This window comes from Puma concolor, chromosome D2 (assembly GCF_028749965.1).
Source record: "Puma concolor isolate L17-30 chromosome D2, mPumCon1.1.hap2, whole genome shotgun sequence".
In the NCBI taxonomy this organism is placed as follows: domain Eukaryota; kingdom Metazoa; phylum Chordata; class Mammalia; order Carnivora; family Felidae; genus Puma; species Puma concolor.
In genome coordinates, this window is record NC_141677.1 from 3,215,878 (window position 1) to 3,234,087 (window position 18,210).

Below are 18,210 nucleotides of genomic sequence, written 5' to 3' on the forward strand. Positions count from 1 at the left end.
TTTTTTTCCCCATTGAGGATGATATTAGCATTGGATCGTTCATATGTGGCTTTTATGATCTCAAGGTATGCTCCTTCTCTCCCTACTTTCTTAAAGGATTTTATCAAGAAAGGTTGCTGTATTTTGTCAAATGCTTTCTCTGCATCTATTGAGAGGATCATATGCTTCTTGTCCTTTCTTTTATTGATGTGATGAATCACGTTAATTGTTTTGCGAATATTGAACCAGCCCTGCATCCCAGGTATAAATCCCACTTGGTCATGGTGAATAATTTTTTTAATGTATTGTTGGATCCAGTTGGCTAATATCTTGTTGAGGATTTTTGCATCCATGTTCATCAGGGAAATTGGTCTATAGTTCTCCTTTTTAGTGGGGTCTCTGTCTGGTTTTGGAATCAAGGTAATGCTGGCTTCATGGAAAGAGTTTGTAAGTTTTCCTTCCGTTTCTATTTTTTGGAACACCTTCAAGAGAATAGGTGTTAACCCTTCCTTATATGTTTGGTAGAATTACCCTGGAAAGCCATCTGGCCCTGGACTCTTGTTTTTTGGCAGATTTTTGATTACTAATTCAAGTTCCTTACTGGTTATGGGTCTGTTTCTTCCTGTTTCAGTTTTGGTAGTGTGTATGTTTTAGGAATTTGTCCATTTTTTCAAGATTGCCCATTTTATTGGCATATAATTGCTCATAATATTCTCTTATTATTGTTTTTATTTCTGCTGTGTTGGTTGTGATGTCTCCTCTTTCATTGTTGACTTTATTTATTAGGGTCCATTCCGTTTTCTTTTTGATCAAACTGGCTAGTGATTTATGAATTTTGTTAATTCTTTCAAAGAACCAGCTTCTGGTTTCATTGTTCTGTTCTAGTGTTTTTTTTTTGGTTTCGATAGCATTAATTTGTGCTCTAATCTTTGTTATTTCCTGTGTTCTGTTGGTTTTGGGTTTTATTTGGTGTTCTTTTTCCAGCTCCTTAAGGCATAAGGTTAAGATTTCTGCTATGATTTGCTCTCATCATCCTTCTATCCCTATTTCTCTCTCTTCCTCTTCTGGGACCCTTATGATTCTGATGTTGTTCCTTTTTAATGAGTCACTGATTTCTCTAATTCTTAACTCGTGCTCTTTTGCCTTAATCTCCCTCTTTTTTTTCTGCTTCGTTATGCTCTACACATTTGTCCTCTATATTGCTGATTCTCTGTTCTGCTTCATCCATCCATGCCGCCACTGCATCCATCTGTGATTGCAGCTCAGTTACAATATTTTTAATTTCATTCTATTTTTTACTTTTATCTCTGCAGAAAGGGATTCTAATCTATTTTCAACTCCAGCTAGTATTCTTATTATTGTGATTCTAAATTCTTGTTCAGACATCTTGCTTGTATCTGTGTTGGTTAAATCGCTGGCTGTTGTTTCTTTGTGCTCTTTCTTTTGGGGTGAATTCCTTTGTTTTGTCCTTTTGAAGGGAGAAAGGAGAAAAATTAAAATTAAAAAAATTAAAATTAAAAAATATTAAAATTAAAAAATTAAACACACACACACACAAAACTAATAAATGATGCTAGATCCTAGGTGTGTTTTGGTCTGGGTGTTGAAAGTGGTTTGACAGATAAGAGGGGAATAAAGGGGGGTGGAAGAAATCGTTTGAGAATTTGAAAAAAATGAATACACTGAAGTAGACTAAAATGAGATGATGGGAGTAAAATAGAATTTAAAAAAATTACAAAAAAGTACAGAATATAGTAGAAAAAATTAAAGAAAATATTTTTATAAAAATTAAAAATTAAAATTAATTTTTTCTCTTTCTGTATTCAAGAAACAGAAACGAAGCAAAAAAGAGAAAAAAGAGAAAAAAGTCGTTTGAAAGTTTGAAACAGTTATTACACTATAGTAGACTGAGATAAAATGGTGGAAGTAAAATAGAATTTGAAAAAATTTACATAAAAGCAAAAAATATAGTAAAAAGTTTTAAAGAAAAATATTTTTAAAATAAATTGAAAGTAAAAATAAAGTTTTTCTCTTTCACATTCAAGAAAAAGAAAAGAAATGAAAAATAAAAAGAAAAGGAAATCGTTTGAAAATTTGAAAAGGTGAATACACTGATGTAGACTGAAATCAAGTGATGGAAGTAAGATAGAATTTGAAAAAATTTACACAAAAGTAAAAAATATAGTAAAAAAAAATTTAATTATTTTTAATAAAGCTTGAAAATAAAAATGTATTTTTTTTATTTCTGTATTCAAGAAAAAGAAAAGAAGTGAAAAAGAGAAAAAAAAGAAAGAAAATTGAATAGATGGACCTGCTAACAGATTGAAGTAGGACTGAAATTATTTAGTTTTCCCCTAGAAGTCAGACTCTGAAGCGCTTTATAGTCCATAAACTAAGCCGGCAGTGAGACTTGTGTTCAAGGAGGGAGGTTGGCCCAGTTGGGCGGGGCTCAGTGTAACGGCTCCATCCTCCACTAGGTGGCGCTACTCGCCTTCTGGGGTGGAGTGTTGCGGCTCTGGTAGGCGTGTATGCGCATGCGTGGCAGAGGTGCAAATGGCGTCAGCCACCTACCCGGTCTGTTCTCCAGGGTCAGCAATCACGCGCCCGTCCTCCGTCTTCAGCCCTCGGCCACGCCCCGCTTTCTCACTGTCTGTGACCAGGCCCCGGGCAGTACCTCTCTCCCCAGTTCTGTCTCAGATGTGGCTGTTTTCCCCGGCCCCTTACTTCTGAAGGACCGCGGCTTTGACCGGTTCCACCCTCTGCGGGAGGGTCTCACCCAGCAATGCCGAATGAGCAATGGCTGAGTGTGGGCCGCACCCAGGAACGCTTGCGGGACCCTGCTGCTGCCGGTGCCCGAGACTGCGGCCGGGTGCCGCCCGCTCCAGAAAAAGTTCGAGAGATGGTGTAGCAGATGCTTTTCAGGGATGATGGAAACTCACAACACGCATCTGGCACCAGGCTTCACCCTTAACGAGGGTGCTTGTTCCAGCCCCAGCGAATGTGGCCGTTTTCTGGGGTCTGCCGGGACCAGGGGGCTTCAACCGTCTCCACCAAGTGTCCTTCCAGCAGTGGAACCGCTTTTCCCTGTGTGGCCCGAGAACCTCCCGGACCCCACCCTGCCCCTGGGGATTCGCCCTTCCCATCAGAGCACAGCCAGGTAGGGAGCTGCGGAGTTGCAGCCTTTGCGTCCCCCTTGTTTACAGTCTTAATGGAATTGAAACCCTCTCCTTTCTCCTTTCTGACTTTTTTGTTTAGTCCCTGCAGCTGTTTCCAATTTTCCACATTCTCTCCAGCTGCTTTTGGGGAGGGGTGCTTTTCCCATATTCTCACCCCCCTCCCAGTCTCCCTCCTCTCTCCTCCTGCAAAAGTGGCTCCCTGTATACCATGGGGTTCTCTCTCCCCAGGTTCACCTCTCAGCACCGTGTACCTGCTGAATTCTGTGGTTCAGGTTGTGCAGATTGTTGTGTTAATCCTCCAGTTTTCGAGGTGTGTAGGATGGTTTAGTGTTGGTCTGGCTAGATTTCATGGGCGCAAGACACAAAAAACTTCCATGCTGTTCAGTCATCTTGGCTCCTCCTCTCGTCTCTTTTATGTTTTTAAATCAGCTAAGACTGGTGAAAACTTCCTGCAGCTGCAATTTCAAAGGAGAAAGCAAATGCACATCCTCAAGTGATGTTTTGGCAAAAAAAATTTTAAAAAGTGGTATCCTTATCTTGCTGGAGATTTGATTTATTGTTGGAGAGTTGGAGAACAATCTGGGATTCAGGGTTTCTAAATGATTCTAATGGGGACCAGGTTAAAATATTGATCCTCTTGAAGAACTTCTTAGCTTATATCTTTTTAAAGCACTCAATTTCTAATACACATTTTACTTTTTAAATTTTTTTTTTCAACGTTTATTTATTTTTGGGACAGAGAGAGACAGAGCATGAACGGGGGAGGGGCAGAGAGAGAGGGAGACACAGAATTGGAAACAGGCTCCAGGCTCTGAGCCATCAGCCCAGAGCCTGACGCGGGGCTCGAACTCCCGGACCGCGAGATCGTGACCTGGCTGAAGTCAGACGCTTAACCGACTGCGCCACCCAGGCGCCCCTCTAATACCCATTTTAAAAGAGTATCTTCAGTGATTTTTGTTTCTCTAACTTCAAACAAATAGATTTTTTTGTGAGCAAGTGCTTGATGAGTCCATGGTTTTTCCAATGGTGGGTGGGACTGGAGATGTGGCTCATGTTTAAACTACCTTTTTATAATCATCACCCTTAAAAATTGTATAGTCTGTCTCTTCACTTCAACTGCATCAACTTGCTATTCTGAAAGTAACCAGATCTTGCAGAATTCTAAGAGTATGAACCTTTATCACTTCAGTATAATTGAGTACGTTGTAATTTACTTAGTCTGTGTTTTACCATTTGGCCCAGCTGATAGCGTAAGCAGATGTTGGTGAGCATTTTGACCTCAGTAGTATGACTTCTGGGCTTGTTCTCTTGTTCACTTTTATTTTTGCTGGGAAGATATGGCTTTTGCTTCGTGACACATTCTCCATGATAAGTGAATGAACTGTTGCCCCCTCCTACCCTTTTATTTTATGTTTTGCATCTGCATGGTTTTCTTCTTTTTTTTCTCCTGGCTTTTATGTATATTCTGTGCTTCTTTAATCTCAGTTGTAAAAAAAAAAAAAAAAAAAAAAAAAAAAATTTTATTTTAAAACATCGTGGCTAATATTTCCAATTAGCCACAAAACAAAATGAAACAAAATGAATAAGTCCTTTCACATGCTTTAGTCTATATAAACTCCCAGTGGCAACAGGGTGAACAGTATTATTCATTGAGTAACAATGTGCCTTTGCTTACATACATTATTCCTCATGATAATATATATTCATTAATGTGTATTAATTATACATTAGTATATACCATGGTTGTTCCAAGGGACTCTGGGTTAGTGTGTTCACATTTTTGTTAAGCTTATTTATTTATTTTGAGAGAGCAAGAGTGCAGGAGTTGGGGGGGGACAGAGAGAGAAGGAGAGAGGGGATCCCAAGCAGGCTTCATGCCGTCAGAACAGAGCCCAACCCAGGGCTCAAACTCAAGAACTGCGAGGTCATGACCTGAGCTGAAATCGAGAGTTGGATGCCCAAGCAACCGAGACACCCAGGTGCCCCCGTGTGTCACTTACTAAACTAATAAACTAATTTAACTAATAAACTAAATATTAGTTTAATAAATAAATAATAAAAAATAAATAATAAATAATAAATAAACTAAAATTAGTTTAATTAATAAACTAATTAAACTAATACTCCCAGTCTCAGCGGGAGATCTATTGGGCTATCCCTTAATGCCAGCTCTTTATTCTCTTTGGTGAGTGGTAAGCTATAAGGTCAAAGGCTATATCTATACCTATGTATAATCTGGAAAAACTAGTTCTAGGGTCAGTTCATTGATGATTACATGGTACCATGCTCCCTATATTTTACTTTAGAGTTATTTCCATTTTGACCCTTTACGTTTTGTCAAGAAAATAAAAGGGTACAGAATTCCACATAATCCATCTATGCACTGACAAGATCTCTGTGGGGGTTTCCCATGATCCCAAAACAAAATTTCCAAGGTTTTTATCATTTCATATTTTTTTAAAAGTTTACATGTTTCCAGTGTGATAGCAAGGCATAGAGAAAGGAGAACCTAATTGTGAACTAATAAAACTGGAAAACTGGGGTTCAGTCCTGGGTATGTGTTTATGAGCTACACTGCTTCGGTCAGGGCATTTTCAGGGCTTGGGATAAAGACGTGGAGAAACCAGAAGGTCAGCTTCATTTTATTCATGAAAAATTATGATGAAATGGCAGGGTCTCTTCTGTTTCTAAAATTCTATGATTCTTTCTGTCTTTTCTTTCTTTCTTTCTTTCTTTCTTTCTTTCTTTCTTTCTTTCTTTCTTTCTTTCTTTCAATTCATTTACTTAACATACAGTGTAGTATTGGTCTCAGGAGGGGAACCCAGGGGGTGGATGGTAAGATAGGTTAAAATTCTGTGATTCTATTTTTAGTTGTATAAGTGACATATAAACAAAATAAACCTGCCTAACATACCTTCTACACCAATATGTATAATACATATGTATTTGCTTAATACTTTATTCACAACAGAATACAGATACTAGCAATTGTCTAGAGGGCCAGGTATTCATATTAATTTCTAAGGAAAGAATGAAAGATAGGAAAAAAAACCTATCTCAGTCCTGAAGTTTTATAATTGTATGTCCATGCCATGCTTGTGGGATCACTATTGACCATTATGAAATAAGAATCACATGTAAGTAAATGTCTTGTCCCTCAAGTAATGTGAGTGAAGTGCACTTGAACAAAGCTGCCCATTTGGCAATGGTTTGTTCTTTTGAGGTGACTAAAATATAAATTCAAAGACCAATGTCACTTTGCAAAGCAGTGTGCTTGTAATTTTGTAAGTTTAACCGCTGTTGACTTGATTGGTATCATTTTCGATCTTTAGCATATATTGTGTGTGGTTAATATATCCTTAATATACAAATCCTAGCCCAATCAAAATCTATGTTTTGTATGAAGTTGTTGAATACTCATGTTTCTTTCCCTAAAGGAGTTTATCAAGTAGCTATCTAGCTATAAGAACATATTCTTAGCTGAAATGTATACTTTATAGAACCGTAAACTGAGAAGTGTGAAAAAAATCAAAGTAGACAGACTACTTCCAGGAAAGTCCTAGAAAGTCTTGACAAAGAAGCAGATTTGAGCATGAGAAGAACCTCCCTTAGCCTGTGAATCTTGTAATCTAGATTTTACTCAATAACAACTATATCACGGGCATGCTTACTGGTTAACCTCACTGAAAAACTACAGATAGCTACATTTTCATTTTCTTCTTTTCCTTTTTTTTTTTTTGAGAGAGAGAGAGAAGGATATATATATATATATATATATATATATATATATATATATATATGTAGAGAGAGACAGACAGAGAGAGACAGAGAGAGAGAGAGAGACAGAGAGAGAGAGAGAATCCCAAGCAGGCTTTATGCTGTCAGTGCAGAGCCTGACCCAGGGCTTGAACCCACAAACCATGAGATCATGACCTCAACTGAAATAAGAGTCAGATGCTTAACCAGCTGAGCCACCCAGGTGCCCCATTTTCAAATTTGTTTTGATCAAATAATACGCATTTGGGAGCTTTGTTTATGTTTTCATTTTCAGGGAGTAACATGCAATGGATTCTTCCGGGTAGATCATGTAGCTGAGCATTCTTCCAATTGGCTTAAACTGGGCAAAGATTGTTGCAAGAGATTTTATGCAACCCATATTGGTTATATATCTTGAATAATTGTTTCATAGCAACAACAAGTGGTTTCTGTGCACAGAGTGATTTTCTTTATTTTAATGTTTGGAATGAACCCAAACAGGCAATTACTCTATCTCCCTGTAGAACTTACTTTTTCAGCTTCATTGAATTAGGTTAATTAGAAAGGCAGTGGACCCCCTCCCACTGCCACCCCCATGGCATTTTTAGAGAGTAATTCACTTGTGTTATAACTGCCTATTTAAAGAAGCAAATGACTTTCACAGGAAAAACATTAACTATCCAAATTTTATTTATGCTATATAAAGTATAGATAAATATATGTAGTTAATATAAATATAGATATAATACATAATGCACTATTAAATGATATATAAAGTGATATAAAATAATATATAAATATTATATATTTAATATGTATAATTACATATAATATATAATACAATATGAATAATGTAATATAAAATAATATAAAATGATATATAATATACAAAATCAGATAATAATGTAAATATATATGAATATAATATAAATATATATTTTGTTACTATACTACAGGTGTGTTCAATTTTAGTTCCTATCAAATTAAACATGTTCTGGGGATAGGAAAATAGTGTTCAGTCTAAAGATCACTATTAGTATGAATTTGTGAAGTAAGACCTATTTTGCCATCAAATCTAATCTGAGTTCCTATGAGAAAAAATCAGAATTGTCTGCAGTTAGGAAGTGGAAAGAGTGGGTACCACTCCCTCAAAATAGTGGGCCCAAACACATTGCCCATCAGTTGGATCAAGAGGTTCTGTCTACACTTTTATCTACAGAAAGGATTCTTTTTCTAACTTCCCAGAATAATTATTTGGGACTCAAATCTTCAGAGTCCATAAAAATTCTTCCAGACTGCCGCCATGTCTGTGTGTTGACCAAACATGATAATCCTAGCTTTGTGAAATGAACAGTAGACTTGGTTAGTAAAGAACACTGGGACGTAAAAGAAATCACTTTGCTTTAGCTTTGGGTCATTTCTCTTTCAAAATGGTGTTAATGGCATCAACAGCAGTAACCATAATTACAAATGCTCGAGTCCTTCTTCTGTATGAGGGATAGCAATCAGTGCTTTGCATGTATTATCCAGTTCAGTCATCCAGGAACCCAACAGGCTCTTCTTTGATGCACTTACATTATGCACATCAGTAAGTAGTGAATGGCATTGGTGTAACAAGGAAATTGTATTGATGCATAAGTTACTTTATAGTATGTTTATGTTTTGAAATATTCTGGACAAGCTTTTTCCATACTTAAGAAGAAAGACTTGTGAGAAGATCTTAAGAACAAAGCTGAAAATCTGCAGTCCCTTTATTTAGTACAAGTAGAACCTGAATTAGCATCTACACCTGATAGATATGTCTGCTTGGAGAAGTTATAGATATAGATGAAGTGACTGCAGAGTTATTTTTTTCTGAATTAGAATAATAGATTCATGAAGAAAGCTAAACACCCAACCAAGTTTCTAATTTGGATGAAAAAGGTCTCTACCTGGTAGCAAATCACCCTCAATACCTACTTTTTGAAGGAAGGAACACAGAGCCCAGGGTTTAAGGTTGGCAAACATAGGCCATGATGTTTTGTGAAAATATCATTAAGTATTTAACTGTTCTAGTGTTTTTATTGATTTTCAACTACTTTGGTTTCTGTTAGTGCTCTGGATACAAGAATACATGTGTCTTTCAGTTACGTATGTACAGCATTATAGAACTATCTGTCCTGCTTTCGTCCTGATTTTATAAAAAGAGAAATTGAAGGTGAGTGGGGTTAAGTAATCGAGCCACCTTCACACAGTTGGCAAATGGTGGACCCAGGACTGGATTCTGTCACTTCCAGGGCAGGCTGTCTTAACTTCTGTGACATGAATATCAAACTAAGTTTAATTCCTTTTTCCTGATTGCAACTATTTATTATTATTATTAGTAGTAGTAGTAGTCTTAGTATGGCAAAAGGAAAATTTCACAGAAGAGGAGCCTGTCTTGGGTCCTAACATATTCTTCAAGACAGATCTCTTCAGGTTAACACCTGTTGATCAATGGATCCTTCGACTTTGATGCAGTATGTCTCATCACCTGTAATAATAGCCTTTGTTCTGGTCTGCTCTCTGGTAATAGAGCCATCCAGCTTCCTTAATCAGTGCTGCATTATGTATCCTACCCTTTTCTTTTTCATGTATCTGTGTCTTTATATTCCAAATGGAATCAGGGGTAGGAATAGATTTTCAGCATCACACGGGAGGGGTTAAAAGGAAGGTTTTACTGGAAAAGGTGGAAGCTTGCAGAACAAGAGAGGAGGCAAAGCTACCATGCTCTCCCCAAATGCCCAGATTTCCTGCCGAACAGCTGTTGGCCAGCCTTGTCTCAGTACCCAGATGCCCAGGCTCACACCCTGACTTGTGGCAAGTGTAGTCCCCACCACCAGGTTGCAGACAGACCCTCCATGACCCTGGGCCACAAGTCCCCTGCTCTACTGGGAGGAGGTGGAAGACGGGGCTCTCTGGGAAAACCAGAAGGAACACCTACATTCTTCTTCCTCCTCCTTCTTCTTCCTCCTCCTCTCCTCTCGCACCCCTCCTCCTCCTCCTCCTCCCTGATTTATTCATTCATTTTTTCTTTTCTTTCTCTCCCTCCTCCTTCTTCTGCTTCCTGCTTCTTCTTTCTTTCTTCCCCTTCCTCCTCCTCCTCGTCCTCGTCCTTGTCCTCGTCCTCATCCTGGTCCTGGTCCTCGTCCTCCTCCTCCTTCTTTTGAAAAATATTGCCCTTTGTGTCATGCCTCCTTCAGCCATGCTCCATTCTCTCTGGTTCTCCAAACTTTTGCTGTAAGGTAACATGGCTTGTGAAAGTATTGAGAGATTTTGGCAATATGAAGGCATATTCTGGTGAAAGAGAAGAGAAGCTCTTCCTTTGTCACCATACCAGCACTAGGACCAGTTACTGATGAGTCCCAGTCACCAAAACCACAGAGCTGACAAGGAAGCAAGAAAACAGATTTTCTCCATGAAAGTTAAAAAAAAAAAAATTACGTAAAGTATAAGTCCAGATACGTTGTTTTAGTTTCACTGTGTGAATTGTCATTAACATAATGATTACACCTTCCTCTGGTTACAACCCATTTGGACCGTAAAGGGGAGCTCACTGCCCCATCCTTCCACGTGTCCCCATGGTGTGTCCCTGTGCCTTCAGACACTGCTGCCCCTGCAGTGATGCATGGGTGAGTCAAGGCATAAACCTCCTGTTAGTTCACCTGCTATTGTACATTCCTTTGTTTATTTATTTTTATTTATCTAAACCCAAGTTAGTTCACATACAGTGTAGTATTAGTTTCAGGACTAGGGGTGCCTGGGTGGCTCGGTTGGTTATGTGTCCGCCTTCAGCTCAGGTCATGATCTCACAGTTTGTGGATTCAAGCCCTGCGTCGGGCTCTGTGATGACAGCTCAGAGCCTGGAGCCTGCTTTGGATTCTGTGTCTCCCTCTGTCTCTGCCCCTCCCCCACTCATTCATTCATTCATTCATTCTCTCTCTCTCAAAAATAAATAAAGATTTAAAACAATTAATAAAAAATGGAGTAGAACCCAGTGATTCATCACTTACATGTAACACCCGGTGTTCATCTCAAAAAGTGCCCTCCTTAATACCCATCACCCATTTGGCCCATCCCGCACCCACCTGCCCTCCAGCAACCCTGTTTGTTGTCTGTATTTGAGTCTCTTATGACTTGCCTCCCTCCCTGTTTTTATATTATTTTTACTTCCCTTCCCCTATGTTCATCTGTTTTGTATCTTAAATTCCACATATGTATGAAATCATATGATATTTGTCTTTCTATGACTGACTGATTTCACTTAGCATAATACACTCTAGTTCCATCCACGTTTTTGCAAATGCCAAGATTACATTCTTTTTGATTGCCGAGTAATACTCCATCGTATCTCTTATGGTTTGCCTCCCTCTCTATTTTTATTTTATTTAAACAGAAAATAGAATCCCATTGACTTCCCTAATATTGAAAGTACTTACCACATAATTTTTAAGGGTTAGTTTTATGAATTATTTGTAAATAAGTGTTTACTTGAGCCTTGAACATATTACTAGGTGAGAAAGTGCCATCATTGGGACCCCTGGGTGGCTCAATCATTTGAGTGTCTGACTCTTGATTTCCGCTCAGGTCATGATCTCACAGTTCATGGATTCGAGCCCCTTGTAGTGCTCTAGGCTGACAGCATAAAGCCTACTTGGGATTTTCTCCCTCCCTCTCTCTCTGCCCCTCCACCCCTAGCACTCTTTTCTTTTGCTCAAGATAAAGAAACTTAAAAAAAAGAAAAGAAAATGCCATCATTGTCAGACTGTACTTTTGGATGTATTATCTGTAGCTAGTCATTTGCCATTTCAAAAAAAAAAAAAAAGAAGAATCACTTTCACTCAATTTTTATATCTATGTGTACTAGTATGTGGAAAAAGTAGAAGGAAATAATCTTCACTTAGACATGCATTTGTGTGTGTGTGTTTAATCATTATTCAGATTTATTGTTACAGAAGAACAATTGTTCCTTTCAACATTCCCTAGGCAGGTAAAACTCACTGATAATAATGTTATAAAGAAATATTACAGGGGCGCCTGGGTGGCGCAGTCAGTTAAGTGTCCAGCTTCAGCCAGGTCACGATCTCGCGGTCCGTGAGTTCGAGCCCCGCGTCAGGCTCTGGGCTGATGGCTCAGAGCCTGGAGCCTGTTTCTGATTCTATGTCTCCCTCTCTCTGCCCCTCCCCTGTTCATGCTCTGTCTCTCTCTGTCCCAAAAATAAAAAAATAAAAAAAAAAAAAGAAATATTACAGCTATTACTATTGTTATTATTACTATTACTATTACTATTAATTTGCTGAGAAAATCTTCCAAAGAGACGACCCCCCCCTTATTTGTAACTATACAATGATATAACATTTGGGCCTTAAGAAAATGCAGCTGTCACATTTTGCATTATTATTCAAGCTAGATTTATATTTATGGATTATCTATATATTATTGTGTGTTATCCTGAGGCAATGGGTTCTGTAGATATTCCATTTATTCTAATGTTTTTCGGGGGGTACATTTTTATTTGCATAGCCACATCTTTTCTAGATGCCATAATTTTAATAAAATGGATGGGCTGAAAATGATTGCCCTAAGCTATAGTGCACTACTCTTTGGCAAAGGGATTGTTGGTGTGTGTGTGGGCGGGGGTGTGCGGAATGGGATTTGAATTGCATCAGTGCTGTTTGCATCCAACTTGTAAAATGCATGGAATCTTTAACAAAATAGGGAAGATTGGAGATGTCCTGTCTTTTCAACTCATCCAACAAATGTCCACAATTTAGCCTACCGAAAGGATAATAAGAAAGCAAGCATCACAATGCCACATTGGACTAGCGTGGTGTTCTGGTCAAGCACCCCAGACGTGTCTTAAAGAAGAATGGACTTAGTCGTGGGTCTGCACACTACTTTTGACTTTCACATTGAGATTTATGTTTTATGGATTTGCTCTAAGATGAAAGAAGAAAGAAGCAGTTCTCACCATGGGAGACCCTGCTACTTCTTTATTCCTTTTCTTCCTCTCTCTTATTTTCAGGACATCTCTTTTCATATTGGAAGTCTTACTGAGTGAACTGAAGTATCAGCCTCTGTTACTTCAGGATCTCCTTTTGTTCAGGGTGAAACCCAGTGATGACTCCTGTGAGAAGCAATGGACAGGGAGGGGAGCAGGTTTAAGTTGTCCAAAGGGAAACAAGAAATAGATGATGAAACTCACCAAGTGGCTGAATCTCTGGCTGCCACCCTCATGTCCAAAGAAACATCGTTTATAAATAGTGGAATAAAGGTGATTTTCACCCTTTTGAAACAGGACGTCTTCTGTATCATGCCAGATGTTACGTTGGATGTTTTTTGCTTTAAAACAGACTTGCCAGTCAGCTGGCATTTAAGCGTATGATCTTGTTAAAGATGCTGTACAAGTAGGATATGTCTTCAAATAACTGTCTCTGGCCCGCAGGTACGATTCTGGTGGATAACATGCTGATCAAAGGGACTGCGGGAGGACCAGACCCCACCATTGAACTTTCCTTAAAGGACAACGTGGATTACTGGGTGTTGCTGGACCCCGTCAAGCAAATGCTCTTCCTGAACAGCACGGGCAGAGTTCTGGATAGAGACGTTAGTGACTCTTTTTTCCTTTTGTCCCTGTGTTACAACCTTACTATAGTTTTCATCACTGCATGTGTTGGTTGAGGATGATCTCGGACTTTCTTTATATGATTTGAGATTGTTTTCTGTGCTTATCAACAAAAACATTTGTTTAACTCCTTGAAGGAAGAATAAGAAGGGGAGGGGCCATCTGGGTCTGGGAGAATGATTGTATTTCCCTCTGACCCCCAGGAACGCGTGGAGGGTAGATGTTCACACTAAGGGGTGGTGACTTTGGAAGAGCAGGGAGGCAGAGCGAGGGCCCATGGCAGAGTGTGGGCGTGCAGCAGGTGTTGCTTGAGGATGCAGAGTGACAGGAAGAGCACAGGGGCTGCCGTCACTAGGAGTGAGCACGGGGTGAGGGATGGGTTTGTGGCCGTGCGCGTGTAGGGCTGGGGAAAAATCAGAAGAAGGTGAGCGTGAGTTTCCTGGCGATGTGCCAGTCCAGCTGTGACCTAAGCAGTAAGGCAGCCTGACCTACGTATTGTGTCATGAAGAATAGCTCAGCTACCAAAGCTGCTGAATGTCTCATTTCCGAAAAAGTGGGAAGACTTGGGTAGATTTATGTAGGCTTCTAAGTGTTGAGTGCAGAGATGAGTGTGCGTGTGCGTGCATGTGGCTGGGCGTGCATGACAGTAATTGTGCAGGACCTTGGGAGTACATCTAAACATGTGTGTACTCCCAAATTTCCAGGTCATGAAATCCAAATGTCAGACCCTCAGCGTAATGAACCTGAATCATCTCCCTGCATCACTCAGATTTGTGATCCGCTCTACAATACGGTGTGTGGAGTGGATGACCCCTGACGTAGTTCATGTCTAAAATTCAGAGTCTCTTAGAGCTCTGCGGTCAGGGGGTGGGTGGGAGGGTATAGGACAGGATGGGTTGTCTTTGTCCACTTGGGGGCCCCACACACAGCTGACTGAGCAGATGTGAAGCACAGGTGGCAGTGGACAGTATGAGTGACACTGTCAGGCTCAACATGGGGGAAAAAGTCAGCCTGGATGCTGCCCCCGGTCCCCCACCACCCCCTACTGACTGCTGTTTATACCCCACACTTTACAATTTTGGCCGGGCGGCTATGAGAGTATAAAATGGAATGGGAACCATTATTATCTTATCGTAGCTTAATTTATGTCCTAAGTCACAACTTTTGTGAACGTAGTGTGGATAAGGGCACCCAGGCTGCACCAGCGCCCCCAGCTGCGACCATACAGGCTCCCTTTCCTGGCCTTCATGAGGGGCATTCACATCCACGTCACATGGATTTCATTATGTAACCTGTTAGGAGAATTACAGAATACTCATCTAGACCACTGTTATTTTATACTGTTTCCTTTTCTTAAAATCACCTACTACCTAAGTATAATAATTTACTAGTTTACTGGCAAATTACTTTCTTTTTGACACCATTTTTTCATGTGATATTAAAAGCACAAGTTCTAGAGTGAATGAGTAGAGACAAAGGATATACTTCAGTATAAATGAATGGTGTTTGTCTCCAACCTGAAACATAATTTTAATTACTTACTAAAGATTGCCTTTACCTTCAAAAAAAAGTATCTGCTTCCCTAGTATTATTTTTTATTTCTTTTTTTTTTTTTTTTTTAATTTTTTTTTTCCAACGTTTTTTATTTATTTTTGGACAGAGAGAGACAGAGCATGAATGGGGGAGGGGCAGAGAGAGAGGGAGACACAGAATCGGAAACAGGCTCCAGGCTCCGAGCCATCAGCCCAGAGCCTGACGCGGGGCTCGAACTCACGGACCGCGAGATCGTGACCTGGCTGAAGTCGGACGCTTAACCGACTGCGCCACCCAGGCGCCCCTTATTTTTTATTTCTAATAAGGGCAGCATTTATTGGACATTGGCTCAACTGAAACAGTACCATGGGAATACACTTAAAATTGTTTGACTTGAAAGTAATAATTGCAAAAAATGTGAATGAATACAGTTTATGTATTCATCTGGGCTGATTTTTGGTTTATTTATTTATTTTTGAGAGACAGAGCAAGAGAGAGAGAGAGAGAGAGAGAGAGAGAGAGAGAGAAACACAAGCAAGGGAGGGGCAGAGAGAGAGAATCCCAAACAGGATCCATACTCTCAGTACACAGCCCAATGTGGGGCTCAATCCCATGAACTGTGAGATCATTACCTGAGCTAAAATCAGGATTCAGATGCTTAACCAAATGAGCCGCCCAAGTGCCCCAGGCTATTTTTATTTTTTAAACACAATAATAAAGCTAATTTCTACCTACTTAAAATGTTCTTTGGACTGGGAATGGTATGGTCAAGTTAAACTTGCCAAGATATTTCCTAAATTAAAGTGTTGTCAGTGGATACTTACCTGAATTATCTAAAGATGCAGATTAGAACATCTAAAGAATATTAAGTGTGAAATGAATATTGCAGAGGAAAATCTATAAACGAAAAGCAAAACATATGCTCACGTAGGTGCGACATATTAGCAACTTGGCAAACAAATTCATTGAAATAATGGGAAGAAATAAGTAAAAGAGATGATGATAGTACATATGAGGTCAAGGTTAGGTTCACTAAATACAGTATGTACTTTCAATGTAGTATTTTTTAGAGTTTGCTGATTACAGATGCTTTACAGAATCTTTGGATTTTAGAGGTGGAAGGACTCTTAAAGTTTTGCTAATTCAATTTTTTTCCCCATAATCTGTGCAGTAGATTTAGACCCAATGAGTCTTTAACATTTAGCACTTGTCTGTGGTGAAATGAGAATAATAAAACAATGGGGTGATTTTGTTTATTTATTTTTGTCTCCAAAGCTAAGTGTGTTCATTGTATTCTGATATCATGCCCTCTTTGCATTTTTTATTTTCTGTGGACCTTGTAGATTATAGATGGCTTTTGCTTTAGAAAAAAATTAACGTTTATTTATTTTTGAGAGAGAGAGAGACAGAACATGAGCAGGGTAGGGGCAGAGAGAGAGAGAGAGAGAGAGAGAGACAGAGAGCGTGCCAGTGAGCAGAACTGGAAGCAGGCTCCAAGCTCCAAGCTGTCACCAGAGAGCCCGACGTGGGACTCAAACCTACTGACTGTGAGATCATGACCTAAGCCGGAGTCAGATACTTAATCAACTGAGCCACCCAGGTGCCCCTATGGCTTTTGCTTTTTGAAAGTCTTTCTTAAAGAAAGAAAAGATTACTATCTCATGTTAGCTTTCCATGGTTTTTGCTGGATTGTTCTTTTCTTGTATGGTGTTGTTGTATATTTTACTAGCCTGCTGCTCTAGTGTGCTGTGTTTAGGTGAAGAGAGTCTAAGTCCACGCAGCTAATTAACTAGTTCACCATGCTGCCCAACAATTGGTCTTTGGTGTCAGCTAATTCTTCTTGGATAAATGTGTGAGATGGATTTAAGCGAAGCATCAGAAGTCTAAGTGTAAATATAGTAAAAAGAGAAATGTGGAAGAAGTAAGAAGTGTAAGAATAAGAGTAACTGTGTAGTGTCAACATGCTGGCTGGTAATGGGGGCCATTGAGTTAAAGAGTGACCATGAAAGGGGAAAAGAATAGTTTGATATAAAAAAAAAAACCCTGCCAAATCTTTATAATATATCAGAAATGAATTGTGTCATTAAGAAATATTTTCTTGGGCACCCGCGTGTCTCAGCTGGTTAAACAACAGACTTCATTTCATCTCAGGTTATGACTCACGGTTTATGAGTTCAAGCCCCACATCAGGCTCTGTGCTAGTAGCTTTGAATCCTCTCCTCCCTCCCCCCCCCCCCAAAATAAATAAATAAACTTAAAAAACAAAAAGAACTATTTCCTTGGAGGCTCACTGTATTGCTGGTTACTAAGTTTTTTTTTTTTTAATTTTTTTTTTTTAATTTTTTTTTTTTTTTAACGTTTATTTATTTTTGAGACAGAGAGAGACAGAGCATGAACAGGGGAGGGTCAGAGAGAGAGGGAGACACAGAATCCGAAGCAGGCTCCAGGCTCCGAGCTGTCAGCACAGAGCCTGACGCGGGGCTTGAACTCATGGACCGTGAGATCATGACCTGAGCCGAAGTCGGCCGCTTAACCGACTGAGCCACCCAGGCGCCCCAACTGGTTACTAAGTTTTGATGAGTCAAGGAAATAATGATAGGCTGAAATCAATCTTTCATTGATGGATTTGTTATTACGTCTTCATTTTGGGGAGATAGAGCACTTAGTCAGGATTACCATCAAATCTATGGACTCGTTTCTCAAGAAAAAGTTTATTTGCACCTGAATAAATTGCCACCAAATTCAAGAGTTTCACTAATTACCAAGGTTACCTAGACCCCAGGTTATAGGTTTTGCCTTGGGAAAGCATCTTCCTACTTTTCTTACTCTTAAATTGTTAGAGGGTTTTACATCTCAAAATCAATAATTGTAAACAGAAGCAAGAAAAGGAGTTGTTGGCTGTACTTTCATACCTATACTTCCATATAGCAGCCCACTAGAGTAACTGGCTGTGGTCCTAATGCTTTCCTGAGCCATTAGATGCCTGCCACGTTTTCCGTAATAGAAAGTGATCTCCATGTGACTCAGAAAAAATAAATCTCAGTATAAGCTCTTGCTTCAATGCAGCTTACTGTTATGTCCTATATTAATCTTTGAATTTTTTAAATTCTTGTGAATTGCTCT

General features: G+C 39.3%; 1 protein-coding gene across 14 annotated transcripts in view; it reads left to right on the forward strand.

The window, feature by feature from the left end:
- Positions 1–18,210, forward strand: part of PCDH15 (protocadherin related 15) — a 1,260,230-nt gene that overhangs the window by 718,709 nt on the left and 523,311 nt on the right. For all 14 annotated transcript variants that reach the window (XR_015241496.1, XM_086679475.1, XM_086679485.1 and 11 more), the window contains one exon: positions 13,375–13,535. Coding sequence is in view for 13 of the 14 variants with exons in the window: in XM_086679475.1 (XP_086535601.1) it covers positions 13,375–13,535 (161 nt within the window). In the remaining variant the exon portion in view is untranslated. The remainder of the gene's footprint in view (positions 1–13,374; positions 13,536–18,210) is intronic.